The following is a 21,073-nucleotide window of genomic DNA, read 5'->3' on the forward strand; positions in this document are numbered from 1 at the left end:
CGTATGACTATATTCGGAATACATGCCTACATTACATTGATGAATTGGAGCTAGTTCTGTGTCACCCTATGTTATAACTGTTGCATGATGAACCACATCCGACATAATTCTCCATCACCGATCCAATGCCTACGAGCTTTTCACATATTGTTCTCTACTTATTTACTTTTCCGTTGCTACTGTTACAACCACTACAAAACACAAAAAATATTACTTTTTGCTACCGTTACCACTACTATCATATTACTTTGCTACTAAACACTTTGCTGCAGATATTAAGTTTCCAGGTGTGGTTGAATTGACAACTCAGCTGCTAATACTGGAGAATATTCTTTGGCTCCCTTTGTGTTGAATCAATAAATTTGGGTTGAATACTCTACCCTCGAAAACTGTTGCGATCCCCTATACTTGTGGGTTATCATGGTTAACTGATAACTGCAGTGGAAACAAGTAATCTCAGCACCACATCATGTACTAACTCAAGGATCGTTACTTAGCACGGAAGGAAACATATGCAACAGCATATATGGAGGCAGAAAATGTTACTCAGCAGGCAAGACACTCCTCAGCCAAGTGTCTTGTGGTAGGAGTAAGTTTCTGGATAGCAGCAAGCATCAACAAAGAGACACCAGATTTTTACGTGAAAAACCCCTCAACTTGAGGGGGAAAACCATGGGCCGAAGCCACCCAAATCCTCTTCCACTATTATCAAATGTGGGATACAACAAGTTCTTCTCTATACAGCACTAGAGAATCTCATACATCAAGATTTCTGAATCTTGGATGAACACAACAAGATTTGGGGCTCAAGAACTAGGGATTGGAACAATCTCACCAAAGATGGTGGAACCGAAGCTTGAAGGAGACAAGGTAGTGGATCTGGACCATCACAACCTTGGGGAGGAGCTCCCTTTTCTTCTTCCTTCAATCTTCCTCTTCTTCCCTTGCTCTCTTGGTTTTCTCTCTTCTCCTTTCTTGGAGGATGAACTGATTTTCATCACTCTTGGTGGTGGCTGCTGGATGAAGGGTAAAGCATCCCCATCCTCTTATGTGCAAAGTCCAAAATGACCCTAGGTCATAACCCTAATGGGTAGTGGGCTTCTGCACCTCTTTGGGCTGCCTAAAAGGCCTCAAATGGTCATCTCCTCACAGCCCACATGAGGAGGATATCCCAACATTAACCATAGCGTAAAATTTTCAAGCAAAGTTGTATTGAATAAATGGGTACACGGATTCTCAGACATAATAAAAGTCAATTTATAAAAACAAAATGCAACAATCAAAATGCTTAATGTACCAATAAAAAAGGATAAATTTACTTGAAATGGATGTCTTGCATTTTCAAACTTCAAAGCACATCATCAGACATCTAGATTCAGCAACCTACAAGACAAGAAATGTAATAATTTTTTTAAGTCGAACATAATAAAATGCCCAAATTGATGGACTACAAATTTGAAGGTTACCTACTTACCTTAATTATACTCTCTTTCTTCGAGCCATGAAATATACTAATCCACTTGATCAATGGTGACCTTTTTCATTGCCTATTCATGCCTTTTGAAGCATCTTATTATGGTGCCTTTCTTTTTAGAAGAAACTTTTCTATATTATCTGTATTTAACAAATAAATTACAAATGCCAAATGAGACATGGAAAATTATGTAGCCAATAAAGTATGCCTAATTAGAAAAGGAATACCGGGCAGAATTCAAATCAAGTGATGACTTCTTGACTGTAATCTAGACGGAAAACTCAAATCGTATTACTATTTTGCTAAGAGAGGAGGGATTAGGGGTAGTCAAAATTACAGACGTGGTCGCGTGGAGGCCGGAGGCATGGCCCCGTCCCGCTGGTCACTGCAGCCTGCCCTGCAACGTTCGATCTGGGTGATCGTCGGGCGGTGGCCTGATGGTTGCCCTTGCGCACGTACACCGGTCGTGAGCCGCCCGCCAGCAACGGATCGATCGATTCGATCGCTGCCGTTGGGTGCTCGCCCAGTCGCCTGCTCGGTAAAGAACACAGGAGTCCAGAGACGAGGAGACGCCGGGGCTGGCAGTCAGATGGGATCGATCGCTAATTTTTTTATTTTTCTACTCCCTCCGTTCCGATTTACTTGCCGTGGTTTTAGATCAAATGGCTCGATAAAGAAAGTGGCTGGTCTTTACAGTCCTTTTTGGCATAGACAATGATGGTATATGAATATAGATGCTACATGACAAAAGGTAGCTTGAGACGTCTAGATTGATTTTTTTTCTCCAACACAAGCTATTACTAATGGGTCTCATCAAAAAATAAAAAGTGAACTCTCACTACACATGCATTGCTACTATTCACTTTAACATTTTCAGCTTTATGTATCAGACCATATTTTTTTCTCAAGCATCCGCCTTGGATTCTACTACATCATATTAACCTATATTTTTTGATATCCGGTCCTAGATGATACGCGGAGCATCACCTAGTTTTTATAGGTTAGACCTGGCGTCTGTGTGCTTTTTGCACTGAGATCCCCTGGACTTTTCACGCGCACGGCCGCACGCGAGTCCATCCATAGTGCTCGCAGTCCGGGACCACGACCCACGAGTCCACCTAGCCACGCACCCAGTAACGCACGCCGCAAGCGAGGCCGAGGACGAGGACCCAGCCACCGATTCCCCGATCCATCCCCAACCTGCAGCGTTGCTCCCCACACAAATCGAGTCGAGAGTTCCCCCTTGAGATCGATCGATCCATTCCGGTTTTGTCCCCCGCTGCTTGGCGATTTTCGATCCCCCCAAAGCAGTAGCCGGCAGGCAGGTGGGCGGTTGGTGGCGGCACTCATCCATCCCCTCCCCTCCCTCCTACATCCAATCCACTGGCCTGGAATGGCGGCCAATAATAGCGGCAGCGAGCCCCGCATCCCCGAGGACGTGACGCTCGAGGACGAGGCGGAGGCGGAGGCCAAGGGGAAGGCGCCGGCGGCCTCGTCGTCGGCCACCACCACCATGAACCGCTCCGGCTCGCGCCCGCAGCTCGACCTCAGCGGCGCCGCCATCCACGGCACCCTCGAGGACCGCAACCCCACCATCCTGCTGCCCAACCAGTCCGACGACATCTCCCACCTCGCCCTCGACATCGGTGGTACGTCATACGGACCTTGCCTCTCTTGCTCAAATTCGCCGCATAAGCGTGCTGAGTGTGCTGGTTACTGTGGAGTGTGGAGGCAGCGCGTGAAGAAGGATGCTAGCTAGTTTTCCACTTTTCAGTAAATAAATAACTAAAGGAGTAAGATGGGTCGTAATAGTGCATGAAACGTGAAATGCAAACTGTGGATGGAGGCTTTCCGACTCCGGATTATTGCATTGCTGCTCGGTACTGATCCTTGTGCTAATTACTCCTATTAATAGCCTGCATTTGGCTTTTGTGTTTTTTGTTCACCACATTGTTTTCTGGTCATCAGTCTGAATGAGAGCTACAAACTGTTTGTTTTGTGACTGAACTGTATGTTTTCCCTCTAGGCTCTCTCATAAAGTTGGTATACTTCTCACGGCATGCGGATCAGCCCACCGAGGATAAGCGCAAGCTATCCACCAAGAGAAGGCTTGAGATATTTACTGGTGCCAGGAGGAGTTACCCGGTTCTCGGAGGGAGGCTCCACTTTGTCAAGTTCGAAACCGGGAAGCTAAATGAATGTTTGGACTTCATTTCGTCCAAACAACTACACCGGGGTGGTATGCAAATATTAGCACTACTTCGTTTATAATACAAATTGCTGCATTGATAGTTTGATATAAAACAATTCAAATCCTGTACGCTGTGGATTTTTTATATATTCTGTTCAGTATAATCACATCGTGTTAGGATGATATATAGTTTTATTGTAAAACAAAGGAAAATAACACTCTCTTATAAACATAGTGACAGTATATATATGGGTAGTTATTCAAGTTATTATAACATGCTAATAATTTTGAGGTTGACTTGTGCGTATATCTTCTTTATTTCTCAATCCTATGGCTTTTCTAATTTGTATGTGCTGACATGTTCGTTTCATATTTCATATCTTTATTCTGATGGCATGCTCAAGTTTTTGCGTCTCATGTTCTTACCTTGCAATCCTCATTGTATTCTATCCATTTTGGAAGTTTACCATATGTCAAATTTGATGTATATATACATGAGCTTAAACTACATTCTCTAATCTCTTAATTGCTCCCAGCCTCCCATCACTATGTTTCATGTGGTTTTACTGTTCTTTTACTTGTATCTTCCCTTGCTCTCGCATTGAGTTGCAGTTTTATGCTGCAGGAGTTGATTCACCTTCATGGCGCTCAGGAGCTCAGCCTGATAACATTGTCATTAAGGTAACAACTAATGAGATAACATCATCACCATTTATTGAAAATTGGTTTGTATGCCTGAAAAGTTACCTAGTGCTTGTTATCAGGACGATTGACATATTGGTTAGCAGTGTGTTCTTCCTAATTTGAACAAATGGTTAGTTTTGGTGCTTTTGGTGAATAAGAGCCATATTTGTTCCGGGCACATACCACTTCTTTTTTAGTAGAAAACAGGCATCTAGCACATAACACCATAGATGGTCTAGTAGTAAATCATTATGAGATTTCCCTTCCTCTCACAGTAATAAACTTTTGAATGGAAGTATTAGCAACTTGTACTATATAGAAGGAAAGTTTTGATGTTTGCACCGCTCTTCCTTCTCATGACAGCATTAGAAGTTAGAATTCTACTTTTTTTTACTGATTATGATATTTTCTGGAAAGGCAACAGGTGGTGGAGCATTCAAGTATGCTGATCTTTTTAAGGAAAGATTGGGAGTCAGTCTTGAGAAGGAAGATGAAATGGACTGCCTTGTAGCTGGAGCAAACTTTCTGCTTAAGGTTTTCATTATTTCTAAATTGCAATATCACTATTTTGGCTGCATCCTACTATGCAGTTCCATATTGTACATGGTGTTTATAATGGATTGTTCAAAATGTATTGTGCCACTAAAGTGTTATTGAACACATCTCATAGGGTGGTCGCACTCAGAAAATCAAATTACGTGCAAGTTAGTAAGACTTTGTTTTTTGCCAGGCTATACGCCATGAAGCCTTTACACACATGGATGGCCAAAAGGAGTACGTGCAAATTGATCAGAACGATCTGTTTCCTTACCTTCTAGTTAATGTTGGATCTGGTGTCAGCATAATCAAGGTAACTTTAAGGTTGACCCTTTTCCCCTCATTGGATCTTTGCTAATTGTTCTTCTTCAAAGGTTGATGGGCATGGGAAGTTTCAACGAGTAAGTGGAACAAACGTTGGTGGCGGTACATACTGGGGATTGGGGAGGTTAATGACAGAGTGCAAGAGGTGCTATTTTTGTCTGTTCATCGATATCATGTGTTCCTCCATAGAAGTTTGAAATCTTGAATTTGTTTCAGTTTTGACGAGTTACTAGAGCTGAGCCAACGTGGAGACAACAGCACCATTGACATGCTTGTAGGAGATATATATGGTGGTCTGGACTACTCCAAGGTAACTATTAATATTATTAGTTGTTTCATTTTATTATCATAATGTGCACATTGGATTTTGTATGCATTATGAAAATTTCCAGTTGCAAGTGGTATTAGTGGATAACATTTACCGTGTCAAAGTCCCTAATTCTTGTTATGCAATGCACTAATGCTTATGGTGTCTTGCAGATTGGCCTTTCGGCGTCAACAATTGCCTCTAGCTTTGGGAAGACAATTTCAGATAACAAGGAGCTATCTGATTATAGACCCGAGGATATTTCACTCTCCCTCTTACGGATGATTTCATATAATATTGGCCAGGTATCTTGTTGATACAGAAACGCTGAGTAGTTATTGACATAGTATTTTGAACCTCAGATATTGCTGCTTCAAAGTATTTAGAGATTCAAACCTGACAATGTTTTGTTGACTTCAAAAGTTTGAGCAAGCGATCCATACAATGAGGCTTGGAAGCTTATCTGAACATAGAGCTGTGTTCTACTTGATTTATTCAGAAACCCGTGTCCAACACTGAACAGTAGCATTCTTCTGTGAAAAGAAACAAAATATGGAGTTTCAGCTTGTTTTGTTATGTAGTGATATTGGTAAAAATGTACGCAATTATTCATTAGTACTTGTGGATTTGAAAACAGAAAGAGCCCAGAAGCTGACACTGCAAAATATGATATCAGATGGCAGTGATAAACTATGTATTAGGTTCCTCAAAGGTCGACTGCCAGTTAGCATGCTGTTCGGTGAACTCAGATATTTAGTGTTAGTTGTTGTAAGCTAACAGCGATGGTTTCTCTGGGATCTTACGGCTGAACATATCTCATTAGAAAGTACATATAGCCAAAATCTCTGAATTTCATCTGTGTTTAATACTCGACACTAGGTCTAAGGAGAAACTGGGTGTCCACTGTCCGGTACCAGTTTATGACAGTGCATGCAATATTGCACATTTCAGTGGACTCATTTTCTTCCTTTTTGTAGATCTCCTATCTTAATGCACTTCGATATGGACTCAAGAGGATATTTTTTGGTGGATTCTTCATTCGTGGCCATGCTTACACCATGGACACAATTTCTTTTGCAGTACATTTCTGGTAAACATCCTGAAATCATTTTAGTTTTGGATGTGTTACGGTACTAAAGTAGACATGTAGTTAATTTCGAAAATAATTAAATAATACTGCCCCCATATTGTATTTCAATAGTATGTTCCTGAAACAAACATACACTATTGTTTTGATAAGGTCAAAAGGAGAAGCAAAAGCCATGTTTCTGCGTCATGAGGGTTTTCTAGGAGCACTTGGCGCGTTTATGAGTTACGAGAAGCATGGTCTTGATGACTTGAGTGCACATCACTTGGTTGAGCGTTTTCCAATGGGTGCTCCATATGTTGGTGGGAAGATTCACGGGCCTCCTCTGGGGGATCTCAACGAGAAGGTAATGACATCTATTTCTTATTATCGTTGTCTTTATGATTATGTTGTTTTGGTTATTCTGCAGAGCATAACAATCTGTATCTTTATTGTTTTTTTACGAGGGAGAACCTTACTCATTTTTGCATTAACAATAGAGTATAATAGAGTACATGATTATCCATGCTAACAACAGCACACCTAGACTGATTTGGAACCTTTGGAAACATACCCTTCACATAATTAGTGGTCAGCCTCACAACTCAGCTAATTCAGTCAAACTAAGCCACCGAAAGCTGATCAGTGGATAGAATGCTGTCACGCCACTGGAATCTGATCAGCCTCTTCAGCTGTCAGCACCCCAAGTCCCTGATGTTTTTCACCCAGGCGACTCACAATCTGTTGCAGTCAAGTTGCTTCTCCACGGGAAGCATCCTGGAGATCTCCCATTAGCATACCTTGTCAGTAGTACAAAACACACACAGAAAAGCAAACCATGCCCGTTATAGATTTATCCTTTTCTTTTCAAAACATAAAGACTTCCTGGTCTTTCAAATTGCCCAACCTAAAGTTAAACCCACAATATGAATCTCTTTCACGGTCGGTAAGATTTGCTGAATCCAGGCAGAACACTGGAACCAGAAATTAAATGTTTGCTTCACAAATATTACACTGTTTTTGTGGAGACCACCTCCATCTAACTAAAAGACACATGTGCACGCACCAACCCCCCAAACAAGTCACTCAAAGCCTTCAGCCTTGTCCTCTATTAGAATAGCTGCTGGAATGAGTCATGTTTTGTCGTCACCATGTTCTATTCTTTGGCACATGGCTAATGTTTAAAATTTAAACTATTCAACACTTTAGCTATTAAATATTGTTCTTTTTGAATTGCAAGATCAATAAATTTTGATATGGAACTCTACTTGTCAGATATCATGGATGGAGAAGTTTGTGCAGAAGGGTACTCAGATTACAGCACCTGTACCCATGGGAGCTCCTGCTACGACAGGCATGGGAGGTTTTGAAAGGCCTACTTCCAAGGGTGACATTTTGCGGTCTGATGCAAGTGCAGCTCTAAATGTTGGTGTTCTCCATCTTGTACCCTCATTGGATGTCTTCCCATTGCTGGAAGACCCAAAGACGTAAGCCACAACTATTTATCTCTCATCTCTACCATGTCTAATAATTTTTTGGAACATCAAAGGGGCTCTGGCCACTGGCTAGGTAGTTGAATCCGATTTTTGGACCCAAAGAAGACCAAGTGAAGTCAAACTATTATAACAAATTCAGTGTGGAAGTTGGAGCTCCACTTCCATTTCCCTACAAAATTGAGAAGTTATGAGTCGATGCTTGCCTCCAAAGCTTACAGTTACATAAAACTAATCACTACATTGTGAATCATTTTTCTTTATCTATGGGGCAATAAGTAACATGCGCCCTTTCTGTTCACCGATGGAGTAGAGTCCTTGTTATGTATGGACACTGTATGTAAGCTTGATAGTGAAAGAACAAATGCTATCATGTGCAACGCAACTATACATCGTGTTCATGTTGTAATATACAATCTGTACTGCAGGTATGAACCAAACACAATCGATCTCGACCATGACGAATTCAAGTATTTTTCCTTTCCCTTGTCTATAAATACATTATAGGAACTGCATTCTTATGATTCCCTTGGTGATATCTGAGATTTTCCATGCTAGGTACTGGTTCACCATTTTGTCAGACCACCTGCCAGATCTTGTGGAGAAGGTATGTTCCACTTCTCACACATATTCTCCCTGTATACATCTAAATTTTGTTTCACTGCATGACATTGTGATAACAATAAATTATCTGAATATTTATACGTCAATTGATAACTGGGGACCTGTCTGGGTCCTTAAATAAGTCTGTCAGCCTGCAACCATGTGTCATGGGGGTCAGCATTGCAGCCACTAGCCACTGCCACAAGTCCAAGGAGAGGCCGGCAAAGTCTGTTAAGGCTTAGAGATAGGCCTTCATGTCTACTTCCTCCATCCCAAAATAAGTGTCGCTGATTTAGTACAAAGTTATTACAAAGTTGTACTAAATCAGCAACACTTATTTTGGGACGGAGGGAGTATAAGATTAATTTCCTGTTTAAAATATCATTGTTCTACTTTACCAGTTACCACCAAGTGATGCTAACTATTTAAAATAATTACTAAGCAGGCACTCCATCCACATATATATTCTACTAAAAACACTGCTCTTGTTAAGCACTATGATTTTTTGTTTCCAAAATCGAGGCAGAAGCTTAAGAAGAATACAGCCTAGTTAATTAAGGGCGGGTAAAAACCAAATGACCAATACAACAGACTCAACACTTAGTACCTAGCTATATCGTGGAGCCACTATTATTAACATTTAAATTACTAGTGATTCTGTTATCTTGCTAGCTCCTAGATTCACAGTTCTATCGGCGTTAAATTGGTATAGCAATGAATTTAAGTGTACGTGTAAACTTGAAAAGTATCTCGGTGACTAAACACTGCATACTGTTTGCAGGCGGTTGCCAGTGAAGGTGGGACTGATGACGCGAAACGGCGGGGAGATGCGTTTGCGCATGCCTTTTCTGCTCATTTGGCAAGGTACACAATTGTAGTTGCATGCCGCTGGTGTTTGGCTGCCACAACCTATGGCTTGCCACATTTGCGGTGCCATTTTTCTTGGCCACAACGTAGCCAATTTTTTTGACATACTTAGCTTACTCTAGGGCTTTGACCAAACAGCCCTAGTGTAAACTGCATTGCACGTTATCGCTCTGTTGCCTTACTTATGTGTTAAAGTTTAGGTTGACTGAGGAGCCTGCTGCTTATGGGAAGTTCGGTTTAGCCAACCTGTTGGAGTTGAGAGAAGAATGTTTGAGAGAATTTCAATTTTTCGATGCATATGTTAGTATCAAGCAGAGGTTAGTTCATAATCTCTTCATGGTTCTCAGTAAATATCTCTCCTCTGGCTACTTAAATTGTTTGATGCTTTCTGCATGAAGGGAAAATGAAGCTTCACTGGCTGTTTTACCTGATCTACTCATGGAACTTGATAGTATGGATGAGGTATGAGAGAATGTTTCCCTTCTTTATCCATTGGCACAGCGCGTAGATAAAAAAAAGTGAGAATTTTGGTTAATCTCACAGCAAAAAAATAATAACAATTTCATAAACTGCTACACATTGTGTAACTGAGAAGCAGATCTGTTCTGGCCCCACCTGCCAGTGCCACGGTAAACAGTTTTATGTTGATTTTTTTGCTTGCATGCTTCTGTGACGGCCACATGCTGCTGGCCGGTAGTTCAGCAATCTACACTCAGTTTCATCTCTGGAATTATGAATTCGTCAAAGTTTTATTTTTATGCTCGATGTTTTCAGGAAGATAGATTGCTTGCGCTAATTGAAGGTGTTCTTGCTGCGAACATATTTGATTGGGGGTCTAAAGCTTGCGTGGACCTTTACAACCAAGGAACTATAATAGAAATTTATCGCATGAGCCGCAAGAAGATGCAACGTCCTTGGCGGGCAAGTATTCCAAGTCTCAAATTCAAATGTTATTGCAATGCACGAGTTACCCAAATTATATTTTACGAGTTATACTAATACATGACCAGATAATCGTAATGATGGTATCTTTTGTTTCAGATTGATGACTTTGATACGTTCAAAAGCAGAATGCTTAAGAAGGATCAGCCATACAAAAGAGCACTTATTTCTGTTGATAACGCGGGTGCTGATGTGGTCCTTGGAATGCTTCCTTTAGCACGAGAATTTCTACGCCGTGGAGTTGAGGTATAAATTGAGAGTATGAAAATAAGAACACATTTTGCTAGGTTTGCCCCACATTATAGTTTGAATTAAAAAGAACAAACGTCCTGCTGTTTCAAGAGATTGAATCATGGGCCGGGGACAAGCAGTATACTGCATGCTATAGGGTGTAATTTGCATGCTATAGTGTTGTCCTTGATGGAAAATATAGACTGAATGCCAGATCTGGAAATTTTATTTTATTTGCATCACCCAGACTGAAAGACTGAATGCCGGAACTGATAGAAAGATGACTTTCGCAGTTTCAGCAACGTTGTGAAATAACCATTCAATGATTACTCTTTCAACTGCTACCCAGACACTCAGCATAAGCTGGTAACCAAATACTGATTCTGCAGGTAGTTCTGGTTGCAAATTCGTTGCCGGCTTTGAATGATATTACGGCTAATGAACTTCCAGAAATTGTAGCTGAAGCTGCAAAGGTACAAAGTGAACGGAAATTTTGTTCTCCGTCCTAGCTGTTTTATCTACTGATGCATCTGGCTTCTGCTTTATTGGTTGTGATGTGTCGCAGCACTGTGGTATCCTTCGGAAAGCTGCAGAAGCAGGCGGACTGATAGTCGATGCTATGGCTGGCATCCAAGGTGATACCAAGGATGAACCGGCGTCGGTGCCACTAATGGTTGTGGAGAATGGATGTGGCAGTCCATGCATTGACTTCCGGCAGGTTAGCTCGGAGCTTGCAGCTGCTGCCAAGGATGCTGATCTGGTAAGAAGTCTGTATGTAGTAGCTCTTTGAGCCGAATGTATTTCCTTGTGTGCAATAATCAGCTGGAGAGTTGTTTGATCTGTTGGTTTTGGCTGTGAATGTTATGCAGTTGATCTTAGAGGGCATGGGGCGATCGCTGCACACCAACCTCAACGCCCGTTTCAAGTGTGACGCTCTGAAGGTACTTATTTTCTACAGTGCTGACTTGTTTGATGTATAATGACAAACTTGATCCTGGCCTTGTGGTCATTCTAAATGGCAGTATAACTTGACTCTTGTGCTATTATTCAAGTGAACCGTCTTTGCACTTGCGCTTTGCTGGAGATTTATACCCAGTCTGTCAATATCGTCGAGCCAACAAGAGCATTGCGCCAAAGCTTTATATAGTGTACTCAATATCCTGAGCTTACCAAACTGACTATGTGTGCAGCTTGCGATGGTGAAGAACCAGAGGTTGGCAGAGAAGCTTTTCAACGGAAACATATACGACTGCATCTGTAAATTTGAACCTGTTTCGTGACGGTCCAGAAGACCCGCGGACAAATTGCTATAGATGGTGTTGTGTTGTACTCAAGAACCATGAAACCATTGTGATTCTAGCACAGCAGCACCAAAGGTTTAGACAGTGTTATGATGTACTCAGTGACCATGAAAACTCATTGTGCTGGCACATGGCATATAAGCTAAAAAACCGAATTATACTGCAAGAACTGAAGGTTTGTTTCTACTCTCACACTATAGAAAATACTCCTCGGTCAAAGTAGTGTCCACAACAACAACAAAGGCTTTAGTCCCAAATAAGTTGGGATAGCCTTGTTCCATTAAGATCTTGAAACCAACTCATGATTTTGGCATGTGGATAGGTAACATTCACGTGCCTTGTCCATGGCTAGTTCTGGCTAGTTCTTTGGTTATATACGAGCCCTTAAGATATCTCTTTAGGGACTCCTCTCATGTCAAGTTTGGTCTACCTTGATCCATCAACACGTTTTAGCCCTCTCCTATGCACTGGCCTCGGTGTACATGCCCATACCATCTTAGTGCCATACCCCATTGCGGTTCGAATCACCGTTCTATAAACCTTCCTTTTAGCTTTTGTGGCACTCTTGTCATAGAGAATGAAAGAAGGTTTGTGCCACTTCATCCATCCGGCTTTGATTCGATGGCTCACACAGCTTTGATTCAATTGCTCACATCTTTGTTGATATCTCTATTCTTCCGTAGCATTGGCCCAAAATATTGAAAGGTGTCCTAAGATACCACTTGCCCTTGGGTTTCATCTTCATAGAAGGGTTGTTTTGACGTTGGCTCGCCAAGCTTGTCACAACGCCGCTCCTTTACCTACTGGACTTGAGATCGGCTATGTTGAGACAGCGGCTTATCACAACGCCGCTCCTTTACCTACTGGACTTGAGATCGGCTATGTTGAGACAGCGTAGACGGAGTTAGTCAAAGTAGTGTCATTTTTTCCCTAAGATGGTGCTGTGCCAGCCAGGGTGTTGCAACATACGAAAGAGTTTGAGAGAACAACATTTTTCAGAATGAACAGTGAGGATTCAGTTTAAGTTTCTTTGATTCAGTTTCTTCAGCCTTGTGAGATCATGATGTCTGTCTACTTATCGGCAATGCCCGGATCAACAGGAGAATGCTTATGAAATCATAAAGTTCAAGTCGCAGCAATTAACATAACGGGAGATACATGGACAGTTCACGCTAGCATATCGGCCAGTTGATCCACAGATCAACAGCGTGCCGATCATCTCCATACAAGCAGCTCTACTCTAGGCAAAGTTGATGTTGTAGGCCTTGACGCCGTCTGCCCTGAAGATGCCGAAGTGGCGCTCGAACTCGGCGCCGGTCTTGCCGTCCTCGTCGTAGAGGTCGAACAGGAACACCTCCACGGGCGCCCCGGGCCGGCGCGGCGTGCCGGCGCCCCGCGCCGCCCTCTCCGCCATCCTCCCGTTGTACGCCGCGGCGTTCTCCGGCGTCGCGGCCGGGTGCCCCGCGGTGGGCCACCCGGTCTCGGTCACCGCCACGGGCACCCCGCCGAAGCCCTCCCGCTCGAGCGCCGCCACCACCGCGTCCACCGTCGCGTCGAACAGGCCCGCGTACGCCAGCGCGCCGTCGCGCACCACGGGCTCGTCGGAGGCGCCGAGCGCGTAGGCGAGCGGCACGTTGGCCGGGTCGCCGACGTGGCTGATGAACGGGTAGGCGTTGAGCATGAAGGGGGCGCCGGTGTCGGCAAGGAGCCGCAGCATGGGCCGGAGCACGTCCATCTGGGCGGCGTCGAAGGCGCCGGCCGAGGGCGGGTAGGAAGACGCGAGCACCGACGAGGCGTGCGCCGAGGAGACCTTGACGGCGCCGTCGAGCCCGAGGGAGGCCAGCGCGGCGTGCAGGTTCCGCATGGCCGGCACCAGGTGCGGCGCGTAGAACTGGTTGTTGTAGAGCACCTCGTTGCCGACAGCGAGGTAGCGGAGCCGGCCGGCGACGGGGCCGCTGGCGAGTCCGTTGGAGCGCAGCCACTGCAGCGCGCCCTCGGGCCCGGCCGCGGAGAGGAAGGTGAGGTTCTCGTTGGGCACGCCGACCGTGAGGTCGATGCCGGCCGCGGCGAAGGCGGGGAGCACGGCCTGGTCCGGCAGGAAGAGCCGCGCCTTGGTGATCCCGTTACTCCTCAGCAGCGCCGCGGCCGCCTCGGGCGCGGGGAGGTTGCCGCCCACGCGGCCGTGGCACACCCCGATCTTCCCCGGGTCGCCACCGGCCGCCACGGCGAGCAGCGCGGCCAGGGCGGCGAGGAGGACGTAGCCGGAACGCAGCGACGCCGCCGCCGCTGCCGTTATGCTCGTGGCCATTGTGACTTTGTGAGTACGTTGCGATTCGGCGGTGTTGATCTCGTGATGTTTGTCTGTGGAGTGTTGGACTCTGCCCTCGTCGGTTATATAGAGCTTGTGTTGACAAGAATGGCAGGGTACGTTGGTGCAGGCCTGACCTGGGTGGGGACGTTGGCGCGAATCTGATCTGAGTTGCTTTTGACGGTTGCCGGGGCGGTACGATTGATCGGACGGGTAGCCGTTAGAGCATATTATAGCCGTTGGCTTTTGAATGGCGATCGAGCTGCACATCAAATGATCTGGTGCGCTGTCCTGGCCATGTGTCACCCCGCAGGTGTTGCTGGAGCTGCCACTATTGCACCCCAAAAGACTGCTGGCGGTGAGTGGGGATGGAGGAGGAGATGCATTGAGCAGAGCGAGCTGCCATCTTGGCAGTGTTACCCTCTACGGTTCAATCACAAATCGTTGTATCATAACTATCAACACATTATACTAATTGTAATCGTAGGATCATTCCAATTAATTTAGATCATAATATCACATAATTCGCGGCGACTCTCTGTCCCTCGTCTTGCTTCGAGTGAAAACCTTAATCATTTGGATCGGGTGGTGGCAGCGCTCCAGCATTGTTACCTTTCTGAAGGCGCCGTCTGGGAGTCCTTGGCTCGTCGGGCGCGGCTCATCTCTATGGGTGACTCTGTCACGGTGGAATTCACTTGACCAACAATTACTCTTTTCGTTTGTGAAGTTGGGGCATTTGACCAACAATTACTCTTTTCGTTTGGGATATATGTATTCCATCTTTTCATAGTAATAGTTGTCGTTCTGGGTTTAATTTAATTGTTTGACGTATTCTGGTGACCGTGACCGTAAATCAGGAGCTTTTGTGGAAGGAGTATAATCCACTCTTTATTTGCCCCGTTAAGGCATCTCTAACATCGACACGCAAATAGTAACCATCTTGACTGTGTGATTCAGATGTGTTGTATCATCCAATGCAGATCTGTATCAGTCTGCAGAGCGGCCTGAACATACTTTCTTCCGTAAGCCAAAGTGTGGGGCTTTGCGGGAGTCCTGACAGCACCCAAGCCCGTTTCTGACCACAATGACCCACCTAAACCTCCCTCCCTCGCCCGCGCACGTTTCTGCCCGGTGTCAGCTGCCCGCATTCATGCCCCTGTAAAGCGCGTTGCTCCACATTGAAGCTGGACCAGAGCGAACACGACCTCTCACTGGCTCTGCCAATAAAGCGGCGCACCGGCCTAGGGCGCCGCCAGCAGCAATGCCCGGCTGAACACGCCTCCTCGCCGCATTCAAACGCCTCTATTAAACCCGTGTGGAAGCCGAGAAATCTACTCCGACCACACATCTGTTCACGAGCGGGCGGCATTAAACACAACGTCAGGCAAGCTCCTCCCTTTCGTCCGCTATTTAAAGGAGGCCAGATGCCGGGCAAGAATCGCACCACTCCGCCACTCTCCATCTCCTTATTCCACCATTTTCTCCATCCTTTCAATGACATCTGACGAGCAGGAAGAGCAGTTCTTCGGCATAAAAGCCAGCTGGATGACCCATCGGATACAAGCGAGGCAGCTCGCTACTTCACCTCCAAGCCCGACAGAGCAAGTTGCCGCTCCAAGCTGGCGCGTGGTTCAACAACTCGGTGCTCCAAGCCAGCTTGCGAGGAGTGGCGAGTTGCTCCAGGCCAGCACAGGAGGAGCATGACACGGGCATCATCCCTGCCGTGGACGATGCCACATCGTACCGCACCTCCCGTGCCTGCGACCGCGTCATCCGCCATCAACGCGTGCGTAACCGCGCCCTGCCGGCGAGAAAGAAGCCGGCTACACGGAAATCGACGAGTCAATGTTCAGTGCGTCCGCGACTGTCGCCAACGTCGAGGGAAAATAGAACATGGGAGGCCGCCGCCGCTTGGGGCCCAGGAAGGCCACTGCCGGCGCTTCGCCGGCTTGTACAACCGGTGACCTTTCCGGTTTTTATCCCAGACCATCGTCGGTCCCTCGTCTGAGCTCCACGAAAGTGGAGGAGCCCCCCTTCCCCTCAAACTGAAGCGTCCTCTTTTCCACTCCGATGACTGACGCAGCCGGACATAGGGAAGGTACGGGGGAAGAATATACCTCCGAGGCTCCCGGCAGTCCGATGAACGGGCTGTTGGACATGGGGAAGACAAAGGGATCCGCCGTAGCCTGCCGTAGACTAGTGTAGTGTATCCATGTCGTAGAAGTGGAGCTCCGCGCGACCGTACGTGCACATACTTTTACCTTTTTAGTTAAAATACGTCCAAAATGTAAACGTTTTCGTCCGGTTTGTATGAAATCCGCTGTGTTTGCATGAACTTCATCCGATTTGTTGAAAAAATGTTTGAAATGTATGCGGGCATTGTCTGATGACGGCCTTCTACATCCATTTTTATGGACTGGTTCCTTATCCACGGACGGATGCGAGAGGGAATTTGCGGCTCGTCGTTGGGATGCCCTTACCTCAGAGCAAATTTGTTTTCCAATGGACCATTATTCGGACTTGCTAAAGGACGACGGTAGCAAAAACAAGAACAAATATTGGTTGTTCCTCAAAAAAAAGAACAAATATTGGTCTCCGCAGAACATGGATCGTAACCGAGGCTTGAAATATACCCTCTCCGTCTCAAAATATAAGAACGTTTTTAACATTAGATAGTGTCAAAAACGTTCTCATATTCTGGGACAGAGGGAGTACTGTATTAGTTTTGACTTTGTACTACAAGGTACTACACATATGTACAATCACCGTATATACCCAGCAGACATGTCATGGATCATCCAAAGTTTATCTTGTGAGCAGCGGAGAAATGTTTGGCCGCCGCGACCATCCCGCCGACTGGATCGTACGTGGTGGCCCGGCCGCCGGTGGTGCTCGCCGCCTTGCCCTTGGGTGGGCGAAAGCAAGCTAACCAAGACGCCACCGTCGACCAGAAGCCGGAGCTGGATTTCTTACCGTCTCCCATGAGCGGAGTAGCTAGCTAGTAGTATATGGAAGGAACTGAACCTCTCTCGTCTTCACGTTTGTTCGTCCGTCTCCTTGGTGCTAGACTAGATGCTCTCTTGTGCCGATGAGGACTTGCTGCCGCGGGGCTAGCTTCATATAGCATCGCCAGCTTCTGCTTGCTTGGCGACCACGGTGAGAATGGTCTCCACACACCTGTGTGCTTGGGTGGTCAACACCAGACTCAGCTTGCTGGCCAAGATGATACTCCTGGTGCACCCCTTCCAAGAAAGAAAGAAAGACAATACTCCTAGTTGTGATTTGCGAACGTTCCTCGCTGGCTGAACTAGGGGCTCGATAGGAACATTTCCCGGTCATGCCAACGTAAGTGTTAAAAATGGTTGATTGATCGATCACTTTCACAGCTTACACAAGAGAAAGTTGAACGGTCAATCGGTCAATAGGCCACGTTGTGTAGCTCGTGAGAAAACAAATGCGTCAAAATCCAGTCGCGGAGTGATTGACGCGGCAGCGCTCGTCGCGAGTCTTGCTGCCAGAAGCAAGCAGGTGGGGGAGTCTTCCGGCGCAACGGCGAGTGCGTTCTATTTTCACTTAGAGCATCTCCAACGCCCGTACAAAAATTTCACGTCCAATAAAAGTTATAGCGTGTCGCTGTAGCATTTTTAATGCGTTAGGACCAATATTAGTTTAGCAGACGATCAAAAACGCGTGTCCAAAAAGCAGACAATGTAAATTGTGAAGTGCGCGCAATCCGGAGCCGAAAATATGCTGCGCGCGATAGCGTTTTTCAGCGCGCGTCCAAAACATTTTAGCGCTACAGCATCTTCTAGAGCTGTTCGGCGGTAAAAAAACGAATTTTTAATGCGCAAAGCTCTTTTTGGTCGCCTGTTGGAGATACTCCATCTAAGTTTGATTCTTCCCACCTACTAACAACGAAAGTCAAGGGAGGAAACTTTCTCCCTTAGCCTCGTTTTTTGCACTAGGTATGTGCCCATGTTGCTACGTGAGCCAAATTTTGTAATTATGGTGATTGCGAATTGGGTCATTGTAATTATGATGATTAAATCGAATCGTCACCTGCCAACCGAGAAAAAAAGATAAAGTGGATGGACGAAGGTTGGCAGAACGCGGTCGGTCGGCAGGAAAAGGAACCTTACGTTCTTTTTAGATAGTAGAGAAGAAAGCTATGCCCTTCTTGGATCGTGTCCCGTTTATTCGTCCGTGTTCCCGTCTCGGTCCTGCTCCGAGTGGCCTTATGCTGCCACGTGCCTCGTCTGCCTCTCGGCTGGCGGAGAATCTCTAGTGAGTTGTTGACTCTCAAAGATTTGTTTCCTTACATGACATTTCGGTGTCACGCCAAACAAATAGGCATGTATATTACATGCGACAGAGCTTTTTCGAAGCGTGGAAATCTGACACCTTTCCCGAACGCTGGTGCGTTTGAGGGCAAATTGGAGGCTCGTTGGTGTAACCGTGCAAGCCTCTGTTGTTCACCCCCGTAGCTACACATTGCTGGGTGCTGGCCTAGTGGCGGTGCCCATGGCTGTGAACTCTCTTTAGCGCTCATTTGGTTTGGAAGATTTCATAACGTAGGAATTAGGATTAGTATAGGAATTAAATAGGATGATACTTGTCATCTTAAGGAATTGACTCGCCTTGTCTCTATATGTAAAATGAGCTTTGAGTGGATGTGTAATTTTCTTCAAAAACACAGGAAATGAATAGTATTTCTACAAAATTCCTGTACACATTTCCTACAAACCGAACGCATCTGTCGGAAATTTTCCTTCGGAATCCTTGTTCTTATGTGTTCCCTATGAAAATCCTCCAAACCGAATAGGCCTTAAAGTGGGGTGTCTGGTATCTGCTCCTTGCTGCACCAGCTACGAACGTGATGCAGTTAGCATAGTACCCGTCCTTGGTGCATTCAGGGCCGGTCCTGAGATTTTGGGGGTCCGGGGCGAGACTAAAACCCGGGGCCTTTAATGTAGACATCAAAACAATAAAAATCAATATACATATATGTGAATTTTTACCAATAACACTTGAAATGCACCCAAAATCAGTATATGTATCAAATAATTTATAAATATTATGTAAAAATGTCCTAATCCATCATGTGCTAAGGATCTCTGATTCCTGCATCCTGCTAATGCTATACTTGGAGACCTTACAACAGAAGCAAAAAACTTTGTCGGCATCTATTGAATAAACTAGCCACTTTCAATCATGTTCCTTCCCATTGCTTAATTTCCTATGATAATGAGCATATGAAAAAAATGTCTTCCTGCATCATCTAGATGGTATGCCATTTTTTTGTCCTCTCACATAGGCCCTTTCTCAACCAAGATGTCTATTGCTTTATTATCAAGATTATTCCAATTTCTTTCATAAATACTAGCAGTATAAACTGGTTGTTCATCAACGGACTGTGCATGTGAATTACCTACATGCTCAGGGGCGACATTGATGTTGATGTCGACATTTCTTCTTACTGATCAAATTCTGAACTTCCATTAGTTTGTTGCCTTTCCTCAACTATCGTCAACTCTCTTCAAAAAAATTATGAATATTTCACGTTGTGATCGTACCAAGTCACAATGCTGAAAATAAATAATTTACCACTACCAGATGAATAATACTTTATTCCAGACAACAGAATAAGACACAATGCTGAAATAATAATTATTTTTGCATCAATAGACAATTGCTCACCCGCAAAAATAAAATAAAATCAATAGACAATTGTTGAGCAGTGCCGATGTGCGGCTATTCATCTACGAGACTAGAAACCTCGATATGAATAGAATATATACCTTAGGTGGTCGAATCGTTCATAGACGTAGAGCAAATCAGGGTTGCGACGGCCCGCAAGGAATTGAAATTTGGTGGACGATCTGAATTAGGGAGGAAAATTGAATTTAGGAGAAAAGAGAAAAGGAACGGCAAGCGCGCAATCACGAAGAGACAAGTGTCGGCGGCTGCTGGGAAATTGAGAATCGCTGCCTGAAATGCATGTGTGATGGATTAGGAAGGGATCAATCAGTTCTTTTTTTTCGGCATGCACTTACTAGCTAACAAATCGGAAGGATCAATCAGTTCCTTTTTTTCCACGTGCTCGTATTAACTAGGAACGAATCAATCGCTGGCCCCTTTCCTGGCTACTAGTACGTGCGTACGTTTCAGCCTGCTCCGTGAGGCCGAGCCGTCAAAATTGATGACCGAAAATATGTTTCGTCATAGCCTATTTTGTACACATGTATAAAAAAAGACACTGTTTATCAAAATTAATGTATTTATTTCATAGAGAAACCGCGGCTATATAAAAAAGATATCGTATTAATTTTTTTGCATCTAATGCATTAAGTTGGCAATAGGTGCTATTGACACAGAAGATATTGTTTCCGACAATCAAGGATTTAATTGACAACCAAAATATTGATAGGAAATATTATTTATTCACCATTAATTGTATGCCATAAAAATACAAGCAGATCAACTGAGCATAAAACAAAGCATTAGCAGGGCTCTCAGAAATGCCAATCTCAAAGGAGAACACAAGCGCCCTGATTTTGATGGCCCTCATGGTCATGGCCACTGTCCTCTCCTCGTGCAACGCAAACAATGAGGTTATGTTACATCCATCCCTTTTCTCACCCCCATGAAGACAACTTCATGCGCATTATATAATAGTGAACTCCCCACAAAATTTATATATATATATATATATATATATATATATATATATCTAGTATTGGGGAAA

At 44.8% G+C, this 21,073-nt stretch overlaps 2 protein-coding genes across 2 annotated transcripts; one reads left to right on the forward strand and one right to left on the reverse strand.

The window, feature by feature from the left end:
- The first annotated feature begins 2,571 nt into the window (after positions 1-2,571).
- Positions 2,572-12,206, forward strand: LOC125510111 (pantothenate kinase 2). The gene is made up of 22 exons (XM_048675200.1): positions 2,572-3,123; positions 3,501-3,713; positions 4,291-4,346; positions 4,767-4,883; positions 5,080-5,199; positions 5,261-5,355; positions 5,427-5,520; positions 5,691-5,822; positions 6,495-6,607; positions 6,758-6,950; positions 7,859-8,070; positions 8,505-8,546; positions 8,635-8,683; positions 9,461-9,543; positions 9,747-9,863; positions 9,945-10,008; positions 10,321-10,467; positions 10,588-10,734; positions 11,109-11,192; positions 11,285-11,479; positions 11,589-11,660; positions 11,910-12,206. The coding sequence occupies exons 1-22, from the start codon at positions 2,868-2,870 to the stop codon at positions 11,997-11,999; spliced, it is 2,691 nt and encodes an 896-aa protein (XP_048531157.1). The 5' UTR covers positions 2,572-2,867; the 3' UTR covers positions 12,000-12,206.
- A 919-nt stretch (positions 12,207-13,125) lies between these two features.
- On the reverse strand, positions 13,126-14,424 carry LOC125556444 (glucan endo-1,3-beta-glucosidase-like). The gene has a single exon (XM_048719176.1). The coding sequence runs from the start codon at positions 14,326-14,328 to the stop codon at positions 13,261-13,263; it is 1,068 nt and encodes a 355-aa protein (XP_048575133.1). The 5' UTR covers positions 14,329-14,424; the 3' UTR covers positions 13,126-13,260.
- Positions 14,425-21,073: the final 6,649 nt, after the last annotated feature.

Source organism: Triticum urartu, chromosome 5 (genome assembly GCF_003073215.2).
Source record: "Triticum urartu cultivar G1812 chromosome 5, Tu2.1, whole genome shotgun sequence".
Lineage (NCBI taxonomy): Eukaryota > Viridiplantae > Streptophyta > Magnoliopsida > Poales > Poaceae > Triticum > Triticum urartu.

Bases quoted from the DNA above. Each gene is read 5' to 3' on its own strand.
- LOC125510111 (XM_048675200.1), top strand. From the start codon at position 2,868: ATGGCGGCCAATAATAGCGGCAGCGAGCCCCGCATCCCCGAGGACGTG. The intron at 10,009-10,320 runs GTATGAGAGAAT...CGATGTTTTCAG, and splicing joins AACTTGATAGTATGGATGAG to GAAGATAGATTGCTTGCGCT. The intron at 10,735-11,108 runs GTATAAATTGAG...CTGATTCTGCAG, and splicing joins TTCTACGCCGTGGAGTTGAG to GTAGTTCTGGTTGCAAATTC.
- LOC125556444 (XM_048719176.1), bottom strand. From the start codon at position 14,328: ATGGCCACGAGCATAACGGCAGCGGCGGCGGCGTCGCTGCGTTCCGGC.